This window comes from Onychomys torridus, chromosome 18 (genome assembly GCF_903995425.1).
Source record: "Onychomys torridus chromosome 18, mOncTor1.1, whole genome shotgun sequence".
Classification (NCBI taxonomy): Eukaryota; Metazoa; Chordata; class Mammalia; order Rodentia; family Cricetidae; genus Onychomys; species Onychomys torridus.
The window spans coordinates 64209547-64236479 of NC_050460.1; the positions used below are offsets into that span (position 1 = coordinate 64209547).

The window sequence follows — 26933 nt, forward strand, 5'->3', positions numbered from 1 at the left end:
GGAAATGAGACAAAGAGATAAGGAAGCCGTGTCAACTGGCAGGTGGGAAAGACAAGACCCAAACAGGCCTCCCGAGACAGCACATATGCCTCCACTGTCGTTAACCTTTTTAGATTCATTTTATCTTATGTGTATGGTTACTCTGCCACCAGCATGGATGTCTGTGTACTGTGAGTACCTGGTGTCCTTGGAGGTCAAAAGAAGGTGTCGGATCCCCTAGAACTGGAGTTACAGACAGTTGTGAGCTGCCATTGGAGTGCTGGGACTCAAACCTGGGTCCTCTGGAAGAATAGCCAGTGCTTTTTTGTGTATTTTTGAAGCAGGGTCTTACTCTGCGGCCTAGGCTAGCCTGGAATTCCCTATGTAGCCAAGGCTGGCTCCAACCTTCAGCAATCCTCCTGGGTGTTAGGCTTACAGATGTGCCATCACACCAATATAACTTTAAAAGCATTTCAAAAAAGCCGGAGAGTTCTTGTCCCCCACCGCCACCCCTCCCCTGTTCTGAGTGTCACAGCGACAGTCTACGTCCATCACAAGCCAATGACAGCACCAACCGTAAGAGGAAAACAGACATTTTAAGAAGGCATCATTAGAGGCTGTAGAGATAGCTCAGCTGCTGGCTGCTCTTCCAGAGGGCCCAAGTTCAGTTCCCAGCACCCACATCAGGCAGCTCACACCTGTCTGTATCTTCAGCTCCAGGGCATCAGATGCCTCCTAGGGCACCTGCACTCACATGCACATACCCACAGGGCACACATGCAGGGACACACACACATGCACACAATTTAAAACCTTTTTAAACAGACCTTTAAAAAATAAACCGTCTGAGGCCATTGAGACGGGTCTGGAGGTAAAGATACTTGACACACAAGACTCAAGTTGTGAGTTTGATTCTCATGACCCACGTAAAGGTTGAAGGAAAGAATGGACCACACAAAGATGTCCTCTGACCCCCACACACGCAGTGCAGCACGTGCACCCACATCCATGCTCATACACACAATAGTAATTTTTAAAGAGAAGAAACCCGCTCGTATACTCTTCCCACAAAGACAACCTGGAGGCTTGCTCCGTCACTGCCCCTTTGGTGCTCCTCCGGGAAACCAAAGACATGTTCAAATGACTGTGAAATGTCACTCCAAAAAATCAGGTTCTCCTAAGTGTCTGACGAGGGCATGAGAAGCAGTAAGTACTTGTACCACAGATGGTCTCTCTTAAAGAACTACAAAGCTGTGGAGAGCCTCGTTATCAGGGTGTGGGACACATAACTGCTGCAGAGGAATGACTGAACCTTCACGCCCAGCCTGTACTACAGCATACAGCCTCCATGGGTCAGGCGAAACTACACAGCTTCTGAGTGTGCTTCTCTCTCTCCCTCTCTCTTCCTTCCCCCCTCCCCACAAACAAGCAAAAAACAACTATACATTAGAGAGAGGTAACTGGAATGATGGGAACTAAAAGCAACAATGAGACCAACAGGTTGTGAGAAGTAAGGAGAAGACACTGAATACATAGTTCACTCTTATCAATCTGTCCAACACACACACACACACACACACACACACACACACACACACACACGCACACACGCACACACACATGCGTACACACATACACACATGTGCACGTACACACACATGTGCGCGCACACGCACGCACGCACACACACACACACACACACACACACGCACACACACGCACACACACACACACTGATCCTCCTAGTTGGACACAGTGCACACCTGTAACCCCAGCTCCGGGGAGGCTGACAGCAGGATGTGGGAGGGTCAGCACGGCTGCAGAGTCAAGCAGTAAGACCCTATCTGAAAACAAACCTGAGTCTGATTTCTTGTGCACTCTTTAAAACGAGAAAACTGCTAAACAATAAAGCAAAGCCTTAACTGCCGAGCTGTTTACTTATGAACCTTTCTGAAGATCTGCTCTGTGTCTGATAATGATGGCAAAATGAACAGCTGAAGAGTGACTAGCAAGAAAACAAGTCTCCAGCTGGATCTTATATGGACAATTATGTCACTTGCAACAGATTACAAGCGACAGACAAATCCAGACTCTGCCAATTTCCACATCTGAGCTGCTCTTATTGCTAGGTAAAGTAATAGCGCGTCCCACGACTGCTAACCACACAGGACCCAGGGCTGCTCCGCGGCCTCTGAGCCAGGCTCCTCTGCACTTCCATCGCTAGGCTGCAGACTATTGGAGCCGCGAGCTCCACACACAACAGACCCTAAGGGCCTCGAGGGGAGGAGGGCCACGATCCCAGTAAGATGGACACTAATGCTCTCTCTCACTGAAGAACTGAAGATTCAAACACCAATCTGATTATGGAAAGCAACATTTCCCATCTCACAAGCCCAGGCTTCAACTACTAGGCACAGTCATTTGACCCAGGCAGATCAGAGTCTCTGAAAACCACTTTGTGGAAAAACTATGATTTGAGAAAGCAAGATCTAGTTGTGAAGCACTAAAAAGTGGGTGAGAACTGAAAAGGGGGGCTGAAGGCAACAGATGGACACAAGCACACATCGGTGTGCAGCTACAGGAGCACACACATGCACACAAAGGCACACACGGGGGCTGGAGAGACGGCTCAGAGGTTAGGAGCACTGGCTGCTCTTCCAGAGGCCCTGGGTTCAATTCCCAGCACCCACATGGCAGCTCACAACTGTCTATAAATCCAGTTCCAGGGGACCCGACACCATCACATACATAAAAGCAAAACACCAATGCACGTAAAATAAAAAAGCACACATGGTTCATGGATGAGTGTGTGTACACATACACATTCACACATACCTGCACACAGTGCAGTTATGAACATGTGCATACATTCACACACATGCATGCAAGCACGCACACGTGCCTCTAGCTTCTCATTAGCTGTTCAGACTCACTTTCCTGAACCCACTATGGCTACACCAGTGTACCTGGCATTTCATTCATCCAAAAATCTTTACCACTTTCACCTGATGGAGGAGTCTGCTTTTCTCACAGGTAAAATTCATGGTTCCGTGAACCTGTCTTAAGGAAGCTAAGACTTTTCTAGAGGCATATGGGAGGCTTCTCCCTCTTCACGGCCCACATGAGCTTCATGTCCCACATGCTCCCAACCACTGACAGCTGGCATACATTTAAAGACATCTCTCCATCCAACTTCCCTATACTCCAGAGAAATGACCAATGACTAGAAAGAAATGAGCCTATCTAATTTTATGTAATCAACATGCTCCACAGGGACTCTGTGTTCCAGTCTTAGGAAAAAGAAAGAATTCCCAGTTGCTTAGTAACCAAGCAAGAAGGCTGGAGCCCGTCTTCCTGGGTTCAAAACCAAGGCTCGCACTTCCCAGAAGCTTGCTATCTGGATGGACTGTATTGCACATGCCCTTCCCAGTTGTTACAAAGATAAAATGCACTAATGTCGGAGAAATGTGCAGCACAGAGTAAGGTAAGTACAAGCAACTACTGTAGGAAATTAAGTAAAGCTATAATGAATTCTCCAAGTGCTCCGACAGGTACTGGGATCCAGAGTCTGGGAGTTGCAGGGACTCCTGGCTCTGCCCTCCTGTGTGGCCCTGGGCTGGCCACTTTAACCCTCTCTAAACCTTTGTCTTTTCGTCTGTAAAGTGGGAATAACAACTACTGAGCAGGTGAGCTATAAAGGCAAACACAAAGTAGGGATGCAGAGCCAAGTACAAAGAGTGCAAAGGTGACCCATGCACACATGTTCACACCCACCTGCTGACACAGCCACCTGCAGCGGCCAGGACAGTTGACAACCATCAACACTACAGGGTGGGCCAGGCTTTGCACTGGCTTCCCAGGGAAGATGGCCACCCAAAGAAGGCCAGGCGCCCTGCCACAGGACCCCGTGAGAACAGGAGTCATCAATGCATAGCCTTCTTCAGGCTGGACCCAAAGACCAAGATATCGACGGTTAAGGACAAAGCCTGACTGGAGCTGGGAGTGGTGGTGCACACCTAAAACCCCAGCATTCAAAGGGTAGAGAAAGGAAGGTCAGTTCAAAGTCCTCCAGCTGTATGAGTTCCAGGCCAGGCTACCTGAGACCATATCTCAACAAAAACAAAGTAAGATGGAAAGAAATGACCGGGACGTCAAAGAGGCTGTCAGCTACTCAGCTAAGTGGCCTGAGCTGATCAGTCTGTAAGCTTGCTTGCTAACACTTTTCCTAAGTAGGTCTCAACTTTAATTTACAGGAAAAGCAACCTGAGGAATCCAAGTGTTCCAAGGAAATCACAATGACTGTGCTCAGGTCAAGGGAAACAAAGCAAGGCTATTCTATGTGGCTGAACAGAGCTGGGATGCAGGCAGGCAGTGTCTGCAGAGGCACTGTGTCCGGTTCAAGTGTTGTCTCCCAACAACCGGGCTCTGCTTTCTGGTTATCTGACCACTTTGCCCACCCTTTCACAACTAAGAGGAACAATTCCCATCTTTAAGTCATTTTGGTTTGGGGGTTTTTGTTTGTTTGTTTGCTTGTTTGTTTTGGGGGGTGTATGTTTGTTTGAGACAGGGTTTCTCTGTATAGCTCTGCACCTTTCCTGAAACTCACTCTGTAGCCCAGGCTGTCCTCTAATGCAGAGATCCGTTTGCCTCTGCCTCCCGAGTGCTGGGATTAAATGTGTGCTGCTATTTTTAATGAAGGGTTCCTACGCTGGGGATGGACCTCAACAGTAGAGCGTTTACCAAGAACACATGGGATCCTGGGTTCCATGGGGCAGGGGGGTTAATTATGTCCCTAAACAAAATTAGCACTGTTGAAATCTGCACAGCTGCTGCAGAGTTGAAACTCATGAAATACCCAAAAGAAGTAACAAATGAATCAGGCATGGTGGCACATGCCTATAACCGCAGCTCTTGGGAGATGGAGGCAGGAGGATCACAGGTTCAAGATCAGGCTCTGTGAGTTAGAGGCCACAAGAGACCCTGTCTCCATCCACATATAATAAATAAATAATAAAATCTGAAGGGACAGTAATTAAAAAGTTACTTTACTTATCCTAGTAAGCAAATACTTCCTGCCTGGCAAACTTAACCCTACAATGTGGCAATCAGTGAACACGCAATAAAGGCCTGAGTGGTCTTCTGGACACCACCAAGAGGAGATAAGAGCAATATGCAGCCATGACCAAGGATGGGCCCCACTGCATGGAAGCTGAAAAGCTGCAGGTTTGTAACTGCCCATTTTAAAAGCTAGAACAGTAGCAAAGAGAGCTGCAGTGTTCATGTCATTTCACTTAGACTACAGTGCTCCATGCAAATGTTATTCATGGCCCTCTAAACATGAGCCTCTGAGCTGACACTAGAACTCCTGTATTTGGCTAGAGAGATGGCTTGATGCTTAAGAGTGCATAATTCATCACCATGAGGACCAGGGCTGGAGAGACGGCTCAGCGGTCAAGAGCACTGACTGCTCTTCCAGAGGACCCGGGTTCAATTCCCAGCACCCACATGGTGGCTCACAACCAGTTACGATTCCAGTTCCAAGAGATCTAAAGCCCTCCTCTAGCCTTTATGGGCACCAGGCACTCATGTGGTGCACAGACATACATGCAGGCAAAACGCCCATGCACGTGAAATAATTTTAAATGAAAATTTTTAATCATAAGGACTTAATTTCGGATCCCAGTACCCACTGTAACAAGCTGGGCATCGTGCAAACTCCTGTAATTCTAGCTCCAAGGAGCCAACATCCTCTTCTCAAAACAACAGAAACCACTTTTATTTTTAATTATAAGTACACATGAATGTCCACGTGGGGATATGTGCATGGCTGCAGTCCTACGAGTCCAGAAGATGGTGTTGGGTCTCCTGGAGCTGCAGTTATGAGCGGCTCAGAGCTGCCCAGTATTGTACTGAGAACTGAACAGGATCCCTTGAAAGGCAACAAGAATTCTCACTCACTGAACCTCTCTCTCCACATCCTCCTGCCTCCACAAATGAAGAGGCACATGAACCCTCATACATGCACAGGCAAATATATGCACACAAACAATTTTTTAGGAAAAAACAAAAACCCTGTTCTCAGGAAGTTATGGCTTAGTGGGTGAAGTTGCTTGCTGCTAAGCACAAGCCTGATAGCCTGAGTTCTATTCTTGGGTCTCACACAGTGGAAGGAGAGACCCACTCTTACAAGGAGGCAGAGACAGGCGGATTTCTGAAAGTCCAAGTCCTGCATGATCTACATAGCAAGTTCCAGGCCAGCCAGAGACACACACACAGTGAAACCTTGTCTCAAAAGAACAAAAAAGAAAACAACAGCCGGGCGTTGGTGGCGCATGCCTTTAATCCCAGCACTCGGGAGGCAGAGCCAGGCGGATGGATCTCTGTGAGTTCGAGGCCAGCCTGGGCTACCAAGTGAGTTCCAGGAAAGGCGCAAAGCTACACAGAGAAACCCTGTCTCTAAAAATCCAAAAAAAAGAAAAAGAAAGAAAAAAAGAAAACAATGAAAGTTTTCCTCTAATCCACACACACAAATAAATAAATGCAATAAAAAAATTAAATTTTATGTTTATAAAAGGAAACATTCTGAACATGAGAAGCACCTGACAGCCATAGATAGACCAGGCATTTCCTCCTACCACATGGACCCAAGAGACAGCAGGCAGCAGGGCCTCAGAATTATTTCATAAGCGGTATCAATTTCAGCTGTACAGTTACAATTTGGGCAATGACTGAATATTCAATTTGCATCTGCCATTCTACTGAGTTTACAAATGTTGTAAGCATGAGTGCATAAAAAACTCATCTCCAAGGACAACTTTGGTTGACAACCACTAAGTATCTGAAAGCAGCTAGCAAGGCCAACACAGAACTGACAAGTGTCATCAGAACAGGTTATGTATGCACTGAAATTTCAGACTGCTCCTCATAGATATAGACAATGACTTTGTCAATTAAAAGTAAAAACACGGGCCAGGCAGTGGTGGCGCACACCTTTAATCCCAGCACTCGGGAGGCAGAGCCAGGCAGATCTCTGTGAGTTCGAGGCCAGCCTGGACTACAGAGTGAGTTCCAGGAAAGGCTCCAAAGCTACACAGAGAAGCCCTGTCTCGAAAAACCAAAATAATAATAATAATAATAATAATAATAAATAAAAACACAGACTGAAGATGGCTCAGAGTATTAGTTGTTCTTCCAGAGGACCCAAGTTCTATTCCCAAAACCTAAATGGTAGCTCACAACCATCTATAATTCTAGGGGATCTAACACTCTCTCTAGCCTCTGCATTGTACAGAGATATTCTTGCAGGCAAAGCATCCATACACACAAAATAAAAATGAAAGAATCTTTTTTAAAAAATAAAAATAACAATTTTACTGAAACAATTTTTTTTTTTTTGAGCTGAGGATCGAACCCAGGGCCTTGCGCTTGCTAGGCAAGCGCTCTACCCCTGAGCTAAACTCCCATCCCTAACAATTTTTTTTCAAAGTTTTAAACCTACCTACAAAGATATGCATCATGCATCTGTCCTAAGCCGAAAACTAAAAAGATACTCATGTCTCACAGCAGGCAAGGGGTTAAGAAAATTACAGTTCCTAAATACCATGGATATCACTAAGGCTCTCAAAACAAGGCTGAACAGTATAGAAGAGGGACCTTTTATGGTCTTTGTTTTTCAAAACAGGGTTTCTCTGTAGTCCTGGCTGTCCTGGAACTCTCTTTGTAGACCAGGCTGACCTTGAACTTAAAGAGATCACCTACCTCTGCCTCCCGAGTGCTGGGATTAAAGGCGGGTGCTGCCTTACCACCCAGCCCAGCGAACTTTCAGAACACATTATGTTAAAGTTTGATACAAGTTACTAACAGAATGATGTCATCTCCATTTTTAAAAAAGATTTGCACAGGAAAAAAATATGTATGCACAGCACAATTGCAACAGTTACATCTTTAGGTGGTAGAATTATAGTCTGTTATGTGTTCTTGTGTCTTGAGATTGTTCTACAAGGCAGGTGTCTACAACTCCCAAATAAAACAAGCTCCACGCCAAGCATAATGGCACATGCTTTTACTCCCAGCGGGAAGTTGGAGGCAGCCTGGACTACACAGTGAGACCCTGTCTCAAAAAAAAAAAAAAAAAAAAAAAAAAAAAGCTGTGAAATTGTATCTCCTAAATCAGCAGCAAACTAGTGTGCTGCAAAACCTGACTGTGACCAGAATGAAGCTGCTTTGTCCCTGCCACAGTTAACGTGACCAGTCACAGGATTTATACACAAGCAGAGTGTTCTAGGGATGTCACAATCCGACTAAGGGGCTTACATCACTCTCCTTATATCTTAGTCAGGGTTTCTATTGCTGTGATGAACTCCATGACCAAAAGCAACTTGGGGAGGAGAGGGTTTATCTTAGCTTACACTTCCATGACGCATTCCATCATCTAGGGAAGTCAGGAAGGAACCTGGGGGCAGGAACTGAAGCAGAGGCCATGGGGTGGGGAGTAGGGGGATGTTGCTTACTGGCTTGCTCAACCTACTTTCATTACAACCCAGGACTACCTGCCCAGGGGAGGTACCACCCATAGTGAGTTAGGCCCTCCCATATTAATCATCAATCAAGAAAATGCACCACAGGCTTGTCCACAGGCCAATCTGATGGAGGCATTTTCTCAGTTATGGTCCCTTCTCCCAGATGACTCTGCCTCTGTCAAGTTGACTTAAAACTAGCCAGCACACTCCACAACCCCAAAGCTCCATAGATTCTGAACATTAAGCAAGAGACCGAAGAGCTAGCTTAGCTTTGCCACTCTATGTTTTAAAAATGAGATTCCTAGGATGGGCATGGAAGTACACACCTTTAAACGTAGCACTTGGGGGGCAGAAGCAGCCGATCTCTGTGAGTTTGAGGCCAGCTTGGTCTACATAATGAATTTCAGGCCAGCCAGGGCTACACAGAGCAACAATTTTAGGGAGTGGGCTGTAAACTGAGATTCCTCTCCTGTGAAAGAATCAAGAGCCTGTATTGCCAATTACTATCAACTTAAAATGGTAAGTAACAGTGAAAAGACAAGTCCCTCACGAGCAGGCTCATGGGGCCAACTCATCAAAGGTGGGAACATCTGGCTCCCATGGATGATCCTAGCAGCCATGGTCTATTAACCTCTGGACACGTGCTAGGCTGTACATGCCTTGCATATTTTGTTTCGACTCATCTGATTTTAGAGAGATGGAGACCAGTCCAGTATGCCTCTACCTATGAGGAGACGCAGGCTTGGAGAAGTTTCCTGAGTTGCTTTCGTCACAAGCTGTGACTGATATCCTGAGCTCCAGGGCAGCAGCCTGAAGGTGGCTCTGCCTCCTAAGTCATATCCGCCCCCACCGGCTCCGTAACTACAGTGACAGGGCCAGCAGACATGGCTAGTTTTAAGACAGACAACCGACTTATTTCAAAAACTCCTTTTTGATTTGTAAACTAAATGAACTTGATCTATAAATTACTGAGGGAGGATAAATTGGAAGCCCTACCATATAATTTCTTGTGCTGCTACCACTAACCCTAACCACACCAAAATTATTTGAGGATGTTCTATGGATGCAACATATTACATGATATAATTTTCTACACCACAGAAAATCTCCCCGTAATCGTTTGGAAATCAATGTGGGAAACATCTTCCCGGGACACTCCAGAAATGAGCTCTTGCTTCTTTCTATCCGCCAGGGAGAGTGGCGTCCAAAAACAAGCCTTCTACTGTCTACTTTAGGGGTTTCCTTGGTGTCTGCACTACAGAACCCATATTTACTTTCCTACCAAGGACAAGGGCAGGCAGAAATGACCAGGACTTCCTTCTCAAAAAACCTAATTCAAAGCTGTTTGGGGTGAACAAACTCAGGAAGGGGACTGAAGGGGATTTTCTGGAGAGGGTGCAGCGTCTACTAGTCCCTAAGCTCTTCTGACAAATGGGCAGGCTGAAGCTGACCAGGGCACAAACTTCACATCACAAGGTTCTTTCACCGTCCATATAGTGAAAACTGAACTCAACTGGGGAATTTGGAGAAAGAGGAGCACAGAGTTACTAGATACATAAACTGTCTTCTGCTACACTTACTAACCTGCTTAAGAATGACACACTCAGCTGGGCAGTGGTGGCACACACCTTTAATCCCAGCACTCGGGAGGCAGAGCCAGGTGGATCTCTGAGTTGGAGGCCAGCCTGGTCCAGGACTAGTTCCTGGACCACCAGGGCTACACAGAGAAACTCTGTCTAGAAAGACAAAACAAAAAGTGGTACTCTCCAGATTTTTTTTGCTCCTAGCAAAGATCCAAGTCAAGCCTAGGCCTGATAAGCACCAGCAAACTCCAGCTCTGCACACCTGCCAAAGCAAAGATTCTGGATATGAAGTAACACACAGTGACAGGTTTGCTACCTTGTTTTCTTTTTTCTTTATTGTTTTGAACAAAGTAATCATTCTCCTTTAGAGAAAACTGTAACATATGGCAATTCCAAACTTAAGGAAAAGGACTTCCAGACAATAAAACCATACTTTAAAAAAGTATCCTAAGAAGTTCTCAGAATTGGAAAGATGTCTCAGTCATTAAGAATATTGCCTGTTCTTGCACAGAACCTGGGTTCAGTTCCCAGCACCCACACAGTGGCTCACAACCACTGGTGACTCCAGCTCTGGGAATCCGACACCCTCTTCCACCCCCTTCCGGCCTCCAGTGGGAAGCCGGCATGCACTGGTACAGACACACATACAGGCAGAACACTCTGGTGAAAGTTCTTTAAGAACTGGTTGGCTGGGGCTGTAGCTCCGTGGCAAAGCACCTGTCTGGATTCAGTGCTACCCTAGCACCTGAAAAAGACTTTCTAAATAAAGCTAGTTTAGTGAAAGAACAGGGTGTGTGTGTGTGTGTGTGTGTGTGTGTGTGTGTGTGTGTGTGTGTGTGTGTGTAGTTTATCCTAGAAGATGGCTGTGTCCTGGTTGGAATGGTGAGTATGGTGGGTTTGGGGGTCTTTTTTCTGTTTGCCTTTGTGGGACTGAAGAGGAACTTAAATCAGGCAAACTCACAAGATCATAACGACTTACACAGTCATCATGTCCCTTGTAGGATATCAAAAGCATCTCATGTCACTTGTGGTATCTCCCCCTTGTTTGTTTGTTTGTTTGTTTGTTTGTTTGTTTGTTTCCACAAAACGGCAGAGTAAAGAGCTTAACACTACATCTACTGGCACTGTCCACAGGTTCTCAGATCTCTTCAGAAGCCTCCGTGACGACAGAATTGCCCCAAACTGTGACAAAGCCTCCTCTGACTGTAGTCCTCTACACGACCCCCGAGGACACCTCACTTCACCTTTCCTTTCACGTACACTAATTCATGGCTCAGGACTCAACTTACAGTTTTATGTTCCATAGTCTCTGACCTTGGGCCTTTTAACCTAACTCTTACTGTATTCTCAGACATAAATTGCTTTCCTGGAAATCAGTAGTTCATTAAAAACCTAAACACAGCCACCTCCATTTCAGGAATATTTCATGTCTATGTGCTTGGGGCTAAAAGCATCCTAAGTGAAAAGTCAAAGGCTGTCTTGTCCCCAATTCTCAAGCTATAGTGTATATCCAGGCAACAGAAAATGAGTCCATACCATACCAAATATACTCCACGCAATGCAGAATCTCCACAGCACTAGACACTTTGGAGAATTAGCTAATCTACTGATTATTAGTAAAGTAACAAAAATTATATTTGCATCACTTTGGATAGAAAATTAAACATCTACTGAACATAATCTTTATTTAATGGCTAAAACGCATCATAGACAGCACAAAGATATAGTACAGTGGTGCTTTGGGCCTACTCAGGTCTGGTGAGCTACAAACCTCTGTCTCCACAGCCTCAAAGGACTAAGGGGTGGGTGTGCACAGTTGCCTACACGCTCCGTTTTGTCAGTTCGTCACAGGCATTCTATACCACTACAAACTCTATAAGCAAACTGTGCTCTCCAGTGAGAAGGACTGTACCGGCACCAACTCTATGTAAGTGCTAAGATAAATTTCGCAGTGCATCTAGCAATCACTTGGCTGGAACAAAGCAGATGGTGAGTAAAACAGTTCATGAATGGCATTCACATGTCTGCCTAAGCAGGTCCACCCCCTATGGACAGTTTCCAGTCCACCACCATGCAAAGAAGAGATCACCAAGCATGAAAGAAACCACTTACAATGTGTCTGAGCGGTGGAACAGTGGAGCACACCTGTAATAGAGCAGCACTCAGGACTTGGAAGATGGAGAATCAAACGTTCAAAGTCATCCTTGGCTACCTATGAGTTCAAAGCCAGCCTTGACTACATTAGACCCTGTCTCTAAAATAAATGAATAAACTTGAAATAAAATGAATCATGTCTCATATAACAATTTGCAATTAACAAGTGCAACATGGCAGACTGTGTGATGAGCTGAGGCTAGCTCACAGTGAGGGCACAGGATGTGGTGCAATGTGTTCACTGCATTTATTCCCCAAGGCAGCATCTATATGGCAGGTAATATTATCTTTATCTTACAGAGAGTGGGGATCAAAGTAGTTAATGTCTACAAGTCAAGTGGCCAGCCAGTGGTGGCAGCAGATTGTAAAGTCAGACAACCTGACTCCATCGGTGACTTCAGTCTAGTGTTCTATGCTGCAATGAGGGGACAGTAACTACACGGGAGTCAGGAGAACACGGTGCCTGTCAATGCTCTTCTAGCAGGTCTTCCTGACATTAGGATTCAGATATAGTCAGCAAATGAGGACTGCAGCATGAAACAGGGCAGTGACAGACTGTCTTCTTCGCTAGGGTTTCTAGTCCTGTGATCAGCACCACGACCCAAAGCCACTTCGGGAGGAAAGAGTTAATTTCAGCTTAGAACTCTCAGGTCACACTTGATCCCTGAGGGGTGTCGGGGCAGGAGCACGGAGGAAGAAACTGAAGCAGAAGCCCTGGAGAAGCGCTGCTTACTGACTTATTCCATACGGGTTGCTCAACCTGCTTTCTTATGCCATCCCGGGGGCACTGCTCACAATGGGCTGGGTCCTCCCACACCAATCAGGGGGCCTTTTCTCAAATGAGGTTCCCGTCTCTCAGGGGACTCTAGCTTGTGTCAGTTGACAAAAAAACTAGCCAGCACATGGACCAAAGAGATGAGTTCTGAAGGGAGATAAGTGAAGGGTTATATACTACAGGATGTGGCCCCTAATCTTGCCAAGACCTGTGTCTAGATATTACAGGATGTGCCCCCAAGCCCCAAGACATGTCTATATATTACAGGATATGTCCCCAAACTCCAAGACCCGTGTCTATATATTACAGGATGTGCCCCCAAACCCCAAGACCTGTCTAGATATTACAGGATGTACCCCCAAACCCCAAGACCTGTCTAGATATTACAGGATATGTTCCCAAACTCCAAGACCTGTGTCTATATATTACAGGATATGCCCCCAAACTCCAAGACCTGTGTCTATATATTACAGGATGTGCCCCCAAACCCCAAGACCCATGTCTATATATTACAGGATGTGCCCCCAAAACCCAAGACCTGTGTCTATATATTACAGGATGAGCCTCCAAACCTGCCAAGACCTGTGTGTATGAGGCCCTCACGAGCTGTGTGAGGCTAAGACCCAAGCAGAAGATGGCTCTATAAGAGACAAGGCATGCAAGGAGAAGAGGGAGAGTTTTCTAACTTCAGAATATACAAAAAGGACTGGAGGGATAGTTCAGCTGGTAAAGTGCTTGCCCTGCAGGCTTGAGGACCCAAGTTCAATTCCCTAGAACCCATGTAAAAATGCCAAGAGTAGTGGTGTCTGCTTGTAAACCCAGGGCTGTGGAGAAGGAAACAAGAAGAATCCTGAAAGACAGTCTCCCCCCTACAAAAAAAGGGGGGAGACCAGCACCTAAAATAATGACATCCAAGGTTGACCCCTGGCTTTCATATATGTATATATGCAGCCTCATGTACACACACACACACACACACACACACACACACACACACACACACATACACAAAGAATACATACAAAACCTCTGTGGAGCTGGGCAGCTGTGGTGCACACCTTTAATCCCAGCACTCAGGAGGCAGAGCCAGGAGGATCTCTGTGAGTTCGAGGCCAGCCTGGTCTACAGAGCAAGGTCCAGGACAGGAACCAAAACTACACAGAGAAACCCTGTCTCAAAAAAACCAACCAAACAAAAAAAACCTCTGCTGCATGAACAGTGGTGGTGAGGTCATAAATACATGAAGAAACAAACTCACGTGTGATTTGCAACACTATATCCACTGCAGCCATAAGCTCCTTAAACTTAGAGAGAAAGGTAGGCTACAGTGTACAGTACTAATGAGCTGGGATATGTCTGTGGACACAAGTCAAGATACCAAACTAGGAGTCCACAGCTTCCAATAATAACTCAGGGTTCCTGGCAAGAGAAAGGCTGGATAGGTAAGGGACTCATCTCCATCTCACCATCTCCAAACCTGCCGAGGGGACATGCTGACCTAGTGGTTATTCAAATGCATGGCCTCAACCTCTTTCATAGGTTAACCGGAGAGTCATCCCTAATTAATGACACACCCAGTGTAACAAGGGTCTAAATGTCCTCCCTGCCTCTAAGTGTCACAAGAGTGGGAGAATAGGAAGCTTATAGACATCTGCAGCCTCTACTAGACACGGGAGCCAATGAGGAGTCCAGCAGTTTTGTGACTCCAGGAAAAGGAGACACAATCATGCTCTATGGCAGAAACTGGAAAGACCATCAGGAAAACCAAAGTAAAATCACTGACATGCTTCACTACATGGCAGCTAGATCTCAGCAACGTTTCATCCACCTCTGAGGGAACACCAAGAAGAACTTGACCTGTATTTGAGGGCAGAAGATGTATGAGAGTCTATACCCTTTCCGTAGAATAGTCTGGGGGTTAAGGCATTCCTGGCAAATCTCCAAGTCCTACATCATCAGTTCATTAGAGGGGCTTCCAAACTTGAGTTGTTTTCCCGTACCTCTCAGATATCAAAACTGCAGGATGCCAAAACAGTACAGATAGAATTAAAAACCAGGCCTGCTGGTGCACATTTTTAATCTCAGTACTTGAGAGGCAGAGGCAGGCAGGTATCTGCTAGTTAAAGGCCAGCCTGGCCTACATAACAATCCAGGCTACCCAAGGCCACATAGTGAGGCACTGTTTTAAAAAGGAGGAAGAGGAGGAGGAGGAGGAGGAGGAGGAGGAGGAGGAGGAGGAGGAGGAGAAGAAGAAGAAGAAAAAAGGGAGAGAGGGAGGAAGGGAGGAAGGAAAGAAGGAAGGAAGGAAAGAAGGAGAAAATGCATTCATTGTTTATTTGCTGATCACCTGTGTGCTGGCTAGTTTTCTGCCAACTTGATACAAACTAGAGTCATCCGAAAGGAGGGAGCCTCGATTGAGAAAGTGCCCCCAATAAGATCTGACTGTGAGGCATAGTCTTTGTTTGTTTGTTTGGTTTGGTTTTTCAAGACAGGGTATCTCCATGTAGTTTTGGTGACTGTCCTGGATCTCACTCTGTAGCCCAGGCTGGCCTTGAACTCACAGAGATCCACCTGGCTCTGCCTCACAAGTGCTGGGATTAAAAACGTACACCGCCGATGCCCTGCTGTGGGGCATATTCTTAACTAGTGATTGATGAGGGAAGGCCCAGCCCACTGTGGGTGGTGCCATCCTGGGCTGGTGGTCCTGGGTTCTGTAAGAAAGCAGGCTGAGCAAGCCATGAGGAGCAAGCCAGTAAGCAGCACTCCGCCATGGCTCCGAGTCAGCTCCTGCCTCCAGGTTCCTGCCCTGTATGATTTCCTATCCTGACTTCCTTCAGTGGTGGACTACGATGTGGACGTGTAAGCCATTAAATAAACCCTCTCCTCCCCAACTTGCTTTTGGTCATGGTGTTCATCACAGCCATAGTCACCTTAACTAGGACCATCTGTGACTCTGTCTCCAGGCACTAATTAGGGACTGAGAACATAAGTGTGAGGAAGACTGTCAATATGAGAGGCAATAGTGTACCAATCCATTCTTATTTACCTTTAAGGGGCCCACTTACTCAAGATCCCAAGCAGGAAGTTCCCTGAATAGCCCACAAACACCAAGTAAGTCTCCTTTCTGTGCCTCTGAGCAGGGTGTGCTTACCCGGAACATTCTCACTATATATGACCTGTCAAAGTCAGCCTAAGAACACCTTCCCCTGAGGCTCTGCCTCCCAACCTACCCCAAAGTGATGTCTATACTCTGAAGTACCAACCGCTAACAGTGTGGACCACCAACACTTTATTTAGAGATGGATGATCCCCTAAGGAGACGGTTCAGTCTGTAAAGAGCTTGTTCAGCAAACAGGAGCCCCTGGATTTGATCCCTAGCACCCATGTCTAAAGGAAGGGGAAAAAAAGAGCCAACATGGCTGTATGCACCTGTAGCCCTAGGACTGGGAAGGCAGAGGCAGGGGAAATCCCTGGGAACTCGCTGGCCAGCCAGTCTAGCACAATCAGCAAACTCCAGGTTTGGCGAGGGGTACAGTCTCAAAGAAGATGGTGAGCAATTGAGGAAGACACCCAATGTCAAATTCTAGCCTCCACCACGCACACACACAATGATCATTCTCCAATCAGTACTTCAATCTATTCAACAAATCTTGAGTAGCTACTATGAGCCAGTACTGTTCAAGAGACTGGAGAAATCGCAGCCAACAGAATGGGGTTTTTCTTCCCCAAAGGAAGGGGAAGGTTCTTCTGTAGTGCTTTTTAAAATCTTCCTGAGAAGATGTGGATCAGTACTCGGTACTGAATACCTGTTTATTAGAGTCTTGGGTTTCTTTGGTCCAAGTTCTCCACGCAGACTCAAATTGAAGGTATATAAGCCAACAGGGAACGGAAGCTAACGAAGCCACTTCTAAATGAACTTCCACTTCTTAAAAACCTCAAAAGAACAAGGAAGGAAAAGAAAACAGCTACGAAACGCTGCTGAACCAACACATTTTATGCACTCTGACAAAGCATTCCAATCCCCCTTGTAAGCGACAAAGAGTGACCACCACCACCACCACCACCCCTAAGCCTTGCAGCCCCGGATTCAAGTGTCCAACAGATGCGAGAAAGTTGAACGCACGTCAGTTTCCTAAACAAGTCTTCCCAAACCTTGTCGAGTAAGTCCTCGGGGGGGGGGGGGGGGGGGGGGTTTTGATGAGCATATGCCACTTGTACGAACCCAGCGAGAGTGACTACAAGGAAACTGACGACAAATTGAGCTTCAAGAGAGGCTCAAAGACGGAACACCTCGTGCGCGATCAATGCAGACGCAATTTTCAAAACAAACAAAAGCCGGGTCCCGCACAGCCCGGCGGAACGTTCCGAGTTCCTAAGAGAAGGAAACGAGGGAGAATGTGCTCCAGGGGAGTCGCGAGGCTCTGCGCGGCGTGGGAGTTGCTGCAGGATGTGAGAGGGATTCCGCGAATTCGGTCTGCTCTGAAGTGGCTTTTGTGAGAAGCGACAGCTGGCACCCCACGGCGGGCGAGGGTGACGCCGGGCTGTGCCATGAGGCGCGCGGGCTGCCACCTGGGCACTCCCCCCATTCTCCGCAGCGGCGACGCCAGGCGCGAGAGCCTGGCCTGCGCCGCGCGCGCCCCGGGAGCCGCCACCTCTCCAGGGAGCCCGCGCCGTCCAGGCTGCGAGCCGCGCCGCGCCGCGCGCACTCACCTCAGCAGACTGGAAAGCGGGTGGCTGGAAGAACCGAGGCCGCCGCCCCCGGAGCCGCCGCCGCCGCCGCCGGAGCCGCCGCCGCCGCCGCCGCCGAAGCCGGAGGAGAGCCGCTTCCCGGACAGCAGCTTCTCCACGGCCGGGAGGTGCCCGGTGCGGGCCGCCTCCAGCAGCTCCTGCTCCTTCCCCATCCCCAGCTCCGCCACTCCTCGGACCCCCACCCGGGGCCACGCAAGAGCCTGCTGAGGCTCCCAAACTTTCCGTCTCCGGGCAACGCACCCCTCAAACCGGCCGGGGACGCCACCCCCTCTACACCCCCCCCCCCCCTCCTTAGCCTTCCCCCCCCGCGGCGCGTCACTTCCGGGATCCGGCGTCACGCGTCACCGCGCCCCCGCGCCCCGCCTCCTTGCCCACCTAGTGGGCGGGGCTCGCGCCGCCGTGCAGGTGACCGAGCCAAGCCGAGGCGTGCAGAGCGGAGCCGAGCGGAGATCCCGGTCCACGCCCAGCGCACCGGCCCATTCCACAGGTGGGAGAGAACACACGCGGCACACCTGTGGGAACCTCCCGATGTGATCGCCTTCCCAAAGGTTTGGTACCTCATGGGCCTGGAAATAGGATAATTTGTTCAGGCACTGTAGGAACAAAAGAGAAATTTGGTAACGCGCATGTATGTTTTCAATTCCATTCAAGACTCAGATCAAGTACGGAAAAGGCGCGGAGACCTAGAACCAGACCTGAAGAATCCTGCCCTCTGGTGCCTCCTGGAGGGAAGACCGAAGAGATGGAAAATCGCAGGGCGTGGTGGCACATGCCATCCCTTCACTCGGGAGGCAGAAGCAGGTGTACCTCTGTGAGTTTACGGCCAGCCTGATCTGCATAGCAAGTTCTAGGCCGGCCAAGGCTGCCATAGTGAGACCCTGACTCAAACAAACAAACAAACAAACAAAAAGGTGGTGGGGGACGGGAGTGGCTGGAGAGCTGGTGAGGGTTAAGAGCACAGGTTGCTCTTTCAGAGAACTTGGATTTGATTCCCATCACCCATATGGCGCCTCACAACAGTCAGTTAACTCCAGTTCCAGAGGATCCGACACCCTCTTCCAGCCTCCCAGGGTACCATGAACGCATGTGGTACACAGACATACATGCAGCCAAAACACCATACATATGAAATAATTTAAAAGAAAAAACAACAACTTTTCCTGCACTCCATCCTAAACAGCTTCATTGAAATGGTCAGAAGAGACCTCTTAGTTGTCGTGAGATTAACCAAACATATTGTTAAAATCAGATTTTGAAAACCAGTCCCGATTTGGGGTATTGGTGGGCGACTTATTCAAGCCAGGTTACCAACAATTGAGGCGTTGAATGAGAGCATTGGAAATATTCTGCTAGAGTTAGAGATTCTTGCGGAACAGAGAGGAAGCCCGCGGTCAAGGTTCTTTCGAAAGGTTGGGTCCCTGCTGGAGGTTGTTCAGTCCAAGGCAGCACTTGACGCCCCCAAGCAGCGGGACTGCGTTTTCTCCGGTTCCCCGACTTTGCTCTGCAGGAGTCAAGTTAAAGAAGGGTTCATTGTCATTGCATTTCCAGAAAGGAGGAAAAAAAAAGAAGTCTCTCAGCACACGAATGTACGCTCTTTCAAAAACGCTTCTTCCCTAAAGCGGACGATCCACACTTCTACATTTCTTTCTCGTTAAACTCAGTTTAAGTGAATCCCCTGAGCTCGCAACGCGCTTCTGAAACTGACCCTTCCGAGGAGCAGTGGAGTGACGTCATCGCGGCGCGACGACAAACCAGAAGCCCTGGCTCCTTCACCTGGCAGTGCTGCCCTCGCCTCTGTCCTGCTGCTACCGCGATGGACAACCCTGGGGAGTCGCCCACAGACAAAGGCGGAGAGCCAGCGGAGTCAGAGGAGGTGAGGGCTACTCCTGGGGTCCCGGCGGCCGCCGACACTGAGGGAATCCCAGAGGAAACCGACGGAGATGGAGACGCAGACGTGAAAGAAGCCGCGGCGGAGGAAAGCGAGGTAGGTAGAACTTTGTGGATAAGGCTGGAGGAGTACCCGGTCGTGTTACTGGCTTCCCGGCTTCCATAGCCAGAAAGAACTCACCACGAGTCATTGTTAAGTCTGCAACCTTGAGGGACAGGGGAGAGGACGTGGACGTGGGGGTGCTGCTTCGGTTCCAGGCGCCAAGCACTGCGTTCCGTCTGCTCTTATCTTCATTGGACACTGAACCAGTGTCTTGGTGCTAAATTCCAGGGGTCTCGGAACCTCATTAAAACCATCGACTGCGCCACTTCAAAAGCTAAGCATTGTTGTCTAGTTGAGCCTCAAGTGTTCTTTAGGTTCCATTTCTGTAGATAAAAATCTCTAAGTTTTAGAGCTGGAATTGGCTTTGAGAAATCATGGCGTGAATAGTAGATAAGATGGAAATGGGCTTTCCAAGCGCAACTGCCACTTCAAAACGTTTTGAAGTAATAACTTTTAGGAAAAAGAAAACGTAGCAAAGCTTTATGGGATTTTGCAAGTCCTCTTTATGAGGAGCATCTCCCTAATACAGGCTGGCCTTGAGCTTGTGACCCTCCTGTCACAGGTCAGCAGCAAAGCTTTTCAGAAGAAAATTTTAAGCTGAATGTCTCATGCAAGCAGCTGAAATAGAAGGGATAAATTCCAGGACTTCATGAGCTGCAAAATGAGACCTGCTTCTACCCCAACTCCCTCAAAAAGTTAGAGAGAAAAAAGTGGGAGAAAAGAAGAGGGGAAAGAAGGAAAGTTAAGGACAAATAAGTTTGAAAACCTGAAGCACAAAGGTTAGAAAATGTGTATAGATCGATAGCTAAAAAAGTTGAAAGGATTGTCAGAGATATGCCTTCACTCCCCCTCTCCAAATTTCTGAATGAATTTAAATATGAATCCCTTTTTAAAGGAACCATTATATCTCATTAATGAGTTTTGGCGTACTAAGATTCCATAGTAAGTTGGTGGGAACAGAGTTTGGATTACACCTGTCATGAGTAAAACTGGTGAGTGCTTATGTGGAGAAATGTAAATAATAAACATCCTTTAAGAGATGTTAGTGTAGGGCAGGCAAAATGGCTCAACAGGTAAAGGTACTTGTCATGAATGCCTGGGAACTGGAGTGTGAGCCCCAGAACCCACATAAAGGTAGAGGAGCACCAACTCCACAAAGTTGCCCTATGATCCACACCTGCAAGTCCACACATACTATGCATGAATGTGCATAATAGTTTTAAGTTTGGGCTTTTTACATTTTTTTATTGTATGGATGTTTTGCCTTTGTGTATGTATGTTTGCCATGTGTGTCTGGTCTCCGTGGAAGTCAGAAAGCAGCATCAGATCCCCTGAAACGGGGGTTTCAGATGACTGTGAGCTGACGTGTGAGGGTTGGTCCTAGAACATAGATCCTCAGCCGGGCTGTGGTGGCACACGCCTGTAATCCCAGCACTCGGGAGGCAGAGCCAGGCGGATCTCTGAGTTCGAGGCCAGCCTGGTCTACAGAGTGAGTTCCGGGAAAGGCGCAAAGCTACACAGAGAAACCCTGTCTCGAAAAACCAACAACAACAAAAAAAGAACATAGATCCTGTGCAAGAGCAGCCAGTGTTCTTAACCTCTGAGCCATCTCTGTTTTTAGTTTAAATTCAATTTGGTGGTACAAGTCTATAATCATAGCAAGGAGCCTGAGGAAGGGCAATTTCCACAATTTGGAGACCAGGAAGTGTTGAGCCACCAGCCTAGGATACAAAGTGAGACTTTGAAAGTCTTAAACTACCAAAAAAAAAAAAAAGAAGGGGGGGGTGGGATCCCAAACTGGGTGTGATGGCACAGCCCTTTAATCCCAACACTCGGGAAGCAGAGGCAGGCAGGTTTCTGTGAGGCCAACCTGGTCTACATTTTGAATTCCAGGACCATGTAAAGACTGCCTCAAAAAAAAAAAAAAAAAAAAGTTCCTAAGTCTAGTAGCAGAAGGGTCAGAACGCTGCAGGCAGTGGTGCTCCCCAGGCACAGATGCCGTGGGTGGAGGACCGCTGGCATCTGTAGGATGAGGGTGAGGGCGTGCTAATTTGGCTCTTTGGCATTTCTCCCTTACCTTGGTAAACAGATACAGGACCTCTATATGAGCATGGCTCAGCTGGAAAAGTGTATTACTGATTTTCTTCTCCAGCTGGGCTGTAATCTTCCTTTGGGAGATAGGCGGCCTCTTACTGCTGATGGTATAGGCAGTGCCTAGAAGCAGACAGCTACTGCATGGACAGATTTCCTGAGCTGGAAAGAGCAGGGCATTTGCTGACTTTGCCCAAACCTGAAAAGTGTCAAAGTTTCTGTCCATCTTCCCAGCTCAAGAGTCAGGATGTCTCCGATTTAGCAACAATGGAGAGGGAAGACTCGTTACTTACTCCTGCAGCCAAAAAGCTGAAACTGGACACCAAAGAGAAGAGGGAAAAGAAACAGAAAGTGGACGAAGATGAGATTCAGAAGATGCAGTGAGTCTCTTCTAACTGTTCCATTCCAAGGTCCTAATTCAGTTCTATACACTCACTTTTACTTGCTTTTTGTTTGTTTTGAGATAGGGTCTCATGAGGTTTAAGTTAATCTTGACCTCCGGATCCTCCTGCCTCAGCCTCCTTAGTGCTGAGATTACAGGCATGAACCACTGTGCCTAGATAGAACTTCAAGCCAGTAAGCTACCAGGTAAAGGTGCGTGCCACCAAGCCTTATGACCTGGGTTTGATCCTGGAAAGTCACATGGTGGGAAGAGAGATTGGAAATTGTCTTGTAACCTCCAAATATAGGCATAACCTTACACATACACAAAATAAATGCATAAATGTAAGAATATTAAATAATTTGTTTAAAAGTGCTTTGTTTTTAACATTACATTTGGTCAGTGTTTCCCATATCAGTAATTATACACCAAAGTCGTCATTTTCTTCAAAAAGCCCGATTTTATTTTGTGGTTGCAATATGAGCTCATTGCAAATAACTCAAAAAGTAAAATGCCCAAAATCCAGTAGCTAGATCCTATTTCAAGAATGTATGTCGGGGTCTATTTGTGCATATCATCTCGTAAGTATCAGTGTTTCCTGGTTGTGCTGCATCTTATCTATGTGTGAATCCTATCGACCCTTTACCTATTCTGAGTAGAGGGTTTTTTTTTTTTGTTTTTTGTTTTTTTTTTTTTTGAGCTGAGGATTGAACCCAGGGCCTTACCACTGAGCTAAATCCCCAGCCCTTCTGAGTAGAGTTTTAACATTTTTTGTTTGTTTTAATAGCACTGTTACGTCTTTGGACATATCTCTACATCCATTTCTAAGATAAACCAGCTGTATAAACACTAGTATAACACGTTTCAAAAGGCCTTTCAGCACATTTCTAGATTTATGAAAATTGTGATCTTTTCTTAGTTGATCACTTCAGGTTCCCTGATTAATACTTAAGGTTTTTTTTTCCTCCATCTTGATTGGCCATTGGTATTTCTGTGAATTTCCTATCTAAGTCCTTCGTTCATCTTCTAAAACTGGTTTGGCCATCTTTTTATTTACTTAAAAGAATTAACTATAAAGAATATAGGGGGCTAGAGAAGCTGCTCAGAGGTTAAGAGCCACCTGCACCATCAAGACTAGTAAGGTCCCAGCACTCACCTCAAGCTGCTCACAAATGTCTGTAACTCGTCCCAAGGATCTGGCACTCCCTTCTGGCTTCCATGGGCACCTGCACACACATATGTGCACAGATAGACACACACAAGCAAATACACTCGCATAGATAAGTTTAAAAAAAAAAAAGAAAGAAAGAAAGAAAGAAAGAAAAGATGGGGCCTAGCAGGTAGGGCACTTACCATCAAGCCCAACAACCCGAGTTTGATACCCATGACCTACATGATGGGAGGAGAGGACTGCGTGCTTCAAGTTGTCTCTCATGTGTTCCCCCACACATACATACACCACACAGGCATAGCAAATAGATTAAATAACTTGAGCCGGGCAGTGGTGGCGCACGCCTTTAGTCCCAGCACTTGGGAGGCAGAGGCAGGCGGATCTCTGTGAGTTCGAGGCCAGCCTGGGCTACAGAGTGAGTTCCAGGAAAGGAAAGGCACAAAGCTACACAGAGAAACCCTGTCTCGAAAAACCAAAAAAATAAATAAATAAATAAATAAAATAATTTGAAATATATAGGCTGAGGCTATTGTAGATTGCAGAGCATGCAATAAGCCCTGTGATTGAACCAGCACTGAGTGAAACCAGATGTGGTGGCACATCTGTAATCCCACTCACTGGAAGGTGGAGCCAGGAGGATCAGAAATTCAAGTTTATTCTTGATAACGTCAAGTTTGAGGCTAGCCTGAGGTATATCATGTCTCAAAATTTTTCTAAAGAATATATATGTTTTTAATATTTCTCTCTAAACTTGTTAATATTGAAGAACCCTGATTTGAACAGAAAGTCTGTATTAAGGTTTGCTGTCAGTGTGAAGTACAGTCAGCATAGAATATAGTATTTTGTCATCATATTGCTGTAAGTCTTTTAGGAGGAGCAAGATGCCCACTCCTGAGCAGGCATGCACCACCACACCCAGCAGCTTTGTCTTTAAGGAAAGGAAATTGTGTTTCCTTTTTCTCTTTCCAGAGTTCCTTAGGAGTGGAAATGCCATTCCTCGAGAGCACTAGGCCTAAAGCCAGCAACTCCTCGAAACAAGTTTTTTTGTCCAGGGCTTGTTTTTTGACTAATGTGCCTTTAGTATTCATTCTCATTAACCAACTTAATTACCTGAATCTTTGTCTAGAATCCTGGTCTCTTCTTTTTCTGAGGAGCAGCTGAACCGTTATGAAATGTATCGCCGGTCAGCTTTCCCTAAGGCAGCTATTAAAAGGGTAAGGATGGACTGCCCCTGTCTGTGTGTTCCCTACCATGTTAGGAAGATGCCAGACTCCACTCCTCTCTCTCATCATCTGGCCAACTCCAACCTTGTATGCCATGTGTAGCAAGCCACAACACACAATCCTTGGGGTTTTGTTTTTTTATTGTTTTCCTTTTTGTTTTTTATTGTTTATATCTGTAAATACATGTGTGTGGGTGCCCATGAAAGCCAGAAAAGGGCATCAGATACCCTTAACTAGAGTCACAGGTGGTTACCCACCTGTGAGTGCTGGGAACTGAACTCTAGTCCTCTGAAAGAGCAGCAACATCTTACTCTAACAGTCTGTTTTAGCACACAGCCTTCATGCATGCACCACTTAACTGTACTACATTCCAAAGCCAGTCACTGACTATCTTAACACAGTCTTTCTTTCTTTCTTTCTTCCAAGCTGATCCAGTCCATCACTGGTACCTCTGTGTCCCAGAATGTTGTGATTGCCATGTCTGGTATTTCTAAAGTTTTTGTGGGGGAGGTGGTAGAAGAAGGTAAGTATCACTGGTTATACAGCATATATTACTTTCGGGGGGATCTTACTTTCTAGAGTATCCACACCGGGGCATTTAAGGGTCTGTGTGAGTTTCCAGCCACACTAGAAGTTGATCCTGTAGGGAGCCTTGTCTTGAGGACAGCACGGATACTCCTGTAATTTTGATCACTGGGTGGGCAGGGTTGGGGGATGGGGATGAGACCATCTAGGAACTCCCTCTCCTTAGCCCAGGGTGACAGACAGTTCTGCATTTTTCCTTAGCAGACCTTGCTTCTGCTGTTGGGTGTAAGAAGACCATGCCCTGACAGCTGTAGCTTGCTGAGAGCTCCCCTCTCTCAAGTAGAAAGCCTGGCTACTCCTCAATGCTCATCTCCAGCTTGTGATGTCATTTTCTTCCCTTAAGCTGTGATACAGTCCCTGTGGGGTATAACTAAAGCCAGCGGGACAGACTTCATAACATTTTCTTAAGAAAAAACATCTTGGTTTGTTTCTTTGGCAAGTTTCACAAAAGCCAGAATTATAACTTACGATTAGTAATCTCATGTTAACGATGCTGTCTCCTTTCTCCACGCCAGCCCTGGATGTGTGTGAGAAGTGGGGAGAAATGCCACCCCTGCAGCCCAAGCACATGCGGGAGGCTGTTCGGAGGTTGAAGTCAAAGGGGCAGATCCCCAACTCTAAGCACAAGAAAATCATCTTCTTCTAGATCTGGTCCGAGAGTGCTCCAGACTTGTCGTAGTCGGGCTTCCACACTGGTGCTCTGTTGTCGGTGCTCCAAGGACCCACGATGGTGATTTTAATGTATTGTCACACCACAAAGACAGACAACTCTGGTGGTTTCACTTTGGAGTCTAAAGTTGCTAAGACGCAGGTTGTTTCTTACCTCTGGTTTTCAGAACTTGGGATCATCTGCCATGAAGACAGTCACAAGGGTGAAATACTTCATGCTGTTAACATTTCAGATTCTCCTGTGGATTTTGTGAGTTATCACTAAACTTTTCCGACTTGGGTGGAAAAGTTTATTTTATTTTGTTGCAGGCAAAATTCATCATCCTTCCAGCATCTAAATAAAACTAACTGGTCTTGGCTTTTTCTTTTTGGTTTTTGGAGACAGGGTTTACCACATAGCCCTATCTGGCATGGAATTCACCATGTAGGTCAGGCTGGCTGAAAACTCACTACAGAGCCTGGCACTAGTCTTGGCCTTTTCATGAAAAAAATCTATTTTTGAGAAAGGGTCTTACTATGTGGCCTGGCTGGTCTAGAACTCCTATGTAAACTAGGCTGGCCTGCCTGTGGCTCCCGAGTTCTGATGTGGTCACACCTGGCCCTTTTTCCTGAAAAGAAACAAGCAAGAACCTTAGCCTTGGGCCTGGAGCAGTTAAGAACAGAGGACCCAAGTTCAGTTCCCAGCCCATCCCAGGGCACTCACAACTTCCCTTAACTCCAGCACTAGAGGATGCAGTACCTCTCCCAGCCTTCACAGGCATGGACATATATTCACACACATATACAAAAACAACTAAAAATGAGTATTTATGTAGCCAAGGAAATAACCTGAACTTGTGGTCTTCCTGTCTTTACCTCCCCAGGACTAGGATTACAGGTGTGTGCCATCATACTCAGTTTATACAGTGCTGGAAATTGGACTCAGGGTCTCCATGCATACTAGGCAAGCATTAAAATAACCTAGGCATATTCCCAGCATCCAGCACTGTTTACAGCCACTTAAATCCCAGGAGAATCATGTGTTTGAGGACAAATGGGTACAAAGCAAAAATAACCTATCATA

General features: G+C 46.7%; 2 protein-coding genes across 8 annotated transcripts in view; one reads left to right on the forward strand and one right to left on the reverse strand.

Annotated features, from left to right (window-relative positions):
* Anks1a (ankyrin repeat and sterile alpha motif domain containing 1A) overlaps positions 1 to 18065 on the reverse strand; it is a 165340-nt gene extending 147275 nt beyond the window's left edge. For 4 of the 6 annotated variants that reach the window (XM_036168273.1, XM_036168274.1, XM_036168272.1 and 1 more), the window contains exon 1: positions 17721 to 18065. In XM_036168273.1, the coding sequence (XP_036024166.1) occupies positions 17721 to 17911 (191 nt within the window). In that variant the 5' untranslated portion in view covers positions 17912 to 18065. Of the gene's footprint in view, positions 1 to 16816; positions 16880 to 17720 lie in introns of those variants that run through there. The other 2 variants (XM_036168275.1, XM_036168276.1) reach the window with 2 other exon arrangements.
* Positions 18066 to 18869: 804 nt separating this feature from the next.
* Positions 18870 to 26252, forward strand: Taf11 (TATA-box binding protein associated factor 11). Of its 2 annotated transcripts, XM_036167229.1 has the most exons (6): positions 18870 to 19743; positions 22075 to 22220; positions 24520 to 24607; positions 25043 to 25139; positions 25848 to 25931; positions 26038 to 26252. In XM_036167229.1, the coding sequence occupies exons 1-6, from the start codon at positions 19573 to 19575 to the stop codon at positions 26133 to 26135; spliced, it is 684 nt and encodes a 227-aa protein (XP_036023122.1). In that variant the 5' UTR covers positions 18870 to 19572; the 3' UTR covers positions 26136 to 26252. The 2 variants fall into 2 exon arrangements, with proteins under 2 accessions (XP_036023122.1, XP_036023123.1); XM_036167230.1 differs by lacking the exon at positions 26038 to 26252 and having other exon boundaries at positions 25717 to 25915.
* The last annotated feature ends 681 nt before the right edge of the window (positions 26253 to 26933 follow it).